This window comes from Microtus oregoni, unplaced genomic scaffold (assembly GCF_018167655.1).
Source record: "Microtus oregoni isolate MIOR12 unplaced genomic scaffold, Mior012 000002F_ref0000024, whole genome shotgun sequence".
NCBI classification, from domain to species: Eukaryota; Metazoa; Chordata; class Mammalia; order Rodentia; family Cricetidae; genus Microtus; species Microtus oregoni.
In genome coordinates this window covers 10,792,562-10,796,196 of record NW_024543061.1, presented here as the reverse complement: position 1 = coordinate 10,796,196, position 3,635 = coordinate 10,792,562, and the positions used below count along the sequence as shown (strand labels likewise).

Below are 3,635 nucleotides of genomic sequence, written 5' to 3'. Positions count from 1 at the left end.
CCACTAAGTCCAAAATCAACACTGCCTATATGTACATGGGCTTGGGACATGGTCAACCTATCACGGACTTCATTTCTAAAGAAAACTGACACTTTCCCACTGGACCCATTAACTTTCAATAGCTCCTTAAGTATGGGTGGGGGCTTGTATCCTTCATTCATGTTGGAAAGCAGACTAGTTTGATCTTGTTCAAGTGTCATACAGACAACCACAGCTGCTATGAGTTTGTGAGCAAAGTAGCCCTAACATATCTAGAAGACACTGTTTTTGCCCCAACCCTCCCCAAACTGTGGATCTTACAGCCTTCCTCCTGCCTCTTACTAATGTTCCCTAAGCGCTGAAGGAGGCACGATGCACAGGTCCCATTAGAGGAGGATGGAGAAGGGAGAAGAGTAACTCATAAGCCCCCAATTTTCACAAAATGTTGGAGTTCTAATCAGGGCTGTGTGATCACAGACAACACTGCCATTTATTTAGTAATTGCTCTGGGCCACACATTCCGTGAAGTGCTAAGCATGGGTTATGTAAGGTACTTTAATTCTCTTACTGAATCAATGAAATAAATATTACCTTTTTACAAAGGGGGAACTGCCCAGGGCAGTGAAAAAAAAACTGGTCCCTTTCATAATAGGCAAAAGAGCTCTGCTGAGATTTGCTCTCAAGCATCCTCATGCTGATCCCGAAGCTACTGGATTATATAACAAGTGCTATAACTGGGTTGGCCCAAAGGACCTTTGCAACATTGAAACATCTTCTCCCAAAGATGCTTACTTCCTGGAGGCTAATGTGCAGAGTCACAGCTGGCCAAAATGTAAAGAATAAGTACCTATGGAGTCCTCAACTATAAGTATATTTAATTTTGAATAATACTGTTGGCTTAATGACAAAATCTTAATGTCAGATATCTACTTGGTTTAGAAAGTAAATGTCTGAACTGCCTTGTAAACACATGATTATTAACACATAGTTTGATAGGTTGTCTCCATGCACAGATTAGAGTGGCCTAGAACTTGTACCACAGGCTACCATCAAATATATAATCCCCTGTGTATGTCTCTCCACTTCTGAGATTAAAGATGTGAATCTAAACTTCTTGCCATGATGCTTTATTTATTCATTTTTTCTATTTCTTGTATTTTTCACATGATACTAGGTTTATAATTTACTTCTTATATATTATTTCAAAGTTCACTAACTGAAAGTCCTCGTATGTTCTGTGATTTCTGTTAATTGCTTCTGATTTTCATTCATACTCAAACATACTTTTTGTAGATCCTTGATCTCTGGTACTGTGGTCTGTAGATCGTTATAAAATGATTGCTTGATTTATAATGACAGTGTTCCCTTCTGTGGTAATTTTTTTAGTATTCACTATTTCAGCAAAAACATTTTCAGCCACTTTCAATACTCTAATTAGTAAATTATCTTATAAAATGTATTATAGTATAAACACTCTTGGTAAATATTGGTCTACATCAATGACTTTTTGAAAAAAATTAGGTATGTTTTCTTCCTCTTTATTTACCACAATTTATCGTCTTGTTTCAGTTCCCTTAAATGTGCAGATGACACTTGTTTGTTTCTGCAGGTTGTACCCTTGCCTTGAGATTTAATATTCTTTCATCTCAATCTTAATGTCCTTCAGGATTTACACAGAGTGAAACATGGTCTGTTTTATTTTTTTTTAGTAAAGAAATTAGACTACAATGTCGGTGGCATTCTTCATTGTTCGTTATATAAGTGTGGTTATATATATAGAAAGAAATGAACAAAATAAACCTCAATTGTCTATCTATCTTTCTTATTTTCCTCTCTCCACCATCTCTCTCTTTTATTGAATTTTTTACTATAAGTTTATTTTGCGATATTTTGAACATATTTTAACATTTCTATTGTAATGTTAATTTTAGACAGCTTTCCTAACATTTCTGCAACTGATTTTAAAATGTTGTGGATTTTGACACAAAGCTGATACTAGAGTATCTAATTGATTTTTGTTTGAGCACTGTAAGATGATAGCATTCAGTTATTGCTCACACTTTCAATGATGTTATATTTGCCTGTTGATGGACATCCAGTACTCACACACACTGCACATTCATTTCCTTATGAATTTGCTAACTGCTTTGCATGGGCCCCGCCAGCTCAGACCAACCACCTAAAATTTATCAAGCAAACCTTCTCAGTGACAACATCAGACAGGCAGAGGGAGCAACATGGTGTCTCAAACCCAGGTTCTCATGGCCCTGTTGTTCTGGGTTTCTGGTGAGAAATTCTAAAGTATTGTCATCTATTAGAGTCACTTCTTCTATATAAGACATTCATAATGTGTGCTATGAGACAATACGTCTTACTCAATGCTTCTCTGACAATACCATATTACAAAGATATAAAATGACAAATTTCTACTGCTACTATATTGTTTTTTTATATTATGCATTATAATTTTCTATTGCTGATTGCAGGTGCCTGTGCAGATATTGTGATGACCCAGTCTCCATCCTCCCTGGCTGTGTCAGCAGGAGAGAAGGTCACCATCAGCTGCAGGTCCAGTCAGAATCTTTTAGCTGGTAGTACTAACTTCTTGAACTGGTACCAGCAGAAACCAGGGCAGGCTCCTAAACTACTGATCTACTGGGCATCCACTCGGGATACTGGTGTCCCTGATCGCTTCACAGGCAGTGGATCTGGGACAGATTTCACTCTCACCATCAGCAGTGTCCAGGCTGAAGACCTGGCAGATTACTACTGTCAGCAAACTCTCAGCACTCCTCCCACAGTGCTTCAGCCTTGAACAAAAACCTCTCTGAGATTCTCAGCAGCTGTCTGCCCCACACAGCCGTGGACCTGCACACTTCCCCCTGCTTCTTGAGGCTGGTGTGTTCAAACCGTGGTGCAAAAGTTGGAGGATCCCAGAAAAAAATAATGGGTTCAATGTCTCTTATGTCTATAGTTATGAAAAAGCCTTTAAATGAAAATGTAAAAAAGAACTCAGTATTATCTTTATATTCCTTCTGTAACACTTTAAAACAGTTCTGTTGTTTGAAGATGAAGAAATTTTTTAATACTTCTGGAATTTTATTGTCCATCATAAGACTCTATGCACAGAAGTAAAGGTGATGGCAATGTTTGGAAGCTCTAGGAAAAATGTTACTGCTCTTTTACTGAATTCTGTGGTGATTTCTTATTTCCTTACTACAAATTGGAACTCCAGCATGTCCTAGATAAATGTACATAAAACCTGATAGGGCTTGGAAAGGATTTCTAGACACTAGAAAACATAGTTTAGTCACATTTCTTTTTTCAAATGGGCTCTGCTTGTTGGCAGCATGTTGCAGCTCCATTAAGATAGTTCTTTCTGGTTCAAAGGTGGGAGAAAAAACAATAATAAAAGCAAAAAACCACAGTTCTCCAAAATGGCAGCTTCCTAGGCCATTTAATAACTCTAGTTCTTTCGGGAGACCAAACATTTAAATGGGCTTTATGAGCAACATATTGCACACTGCATAATTGTGTGACATAGACCCACGCATACTTGGAATTGGGGCAGGTTACAAGGCTTGCAGAGACAATGAACATGCCTCAGTCATGCTCACTGGGCCGAACCAAAAGGCAAAGCAGCTGTAGAAATAGTC

At 38.0% G+C, this 3,635-nt stretch overlaps 1 gene segment (V, D, J or C); it reads left to right on the top strand.

Moving 5' to 3' along the window:
• The first annotated feature begins 2,209 nt into the window (after positions 1 to 2,209).
• Positions 2,210 to 2,794, top strand: LOC121433356. The segment is given in 2 exon segments: positions 2,210 to 2,265; positions 2,466 to 2,794. Coding segments are annotated over 2 exon segments (378 nt in total).
• The last annotated feature ends 841 nt before the right edge of the window (positions 2,795 to 3,635 follow it).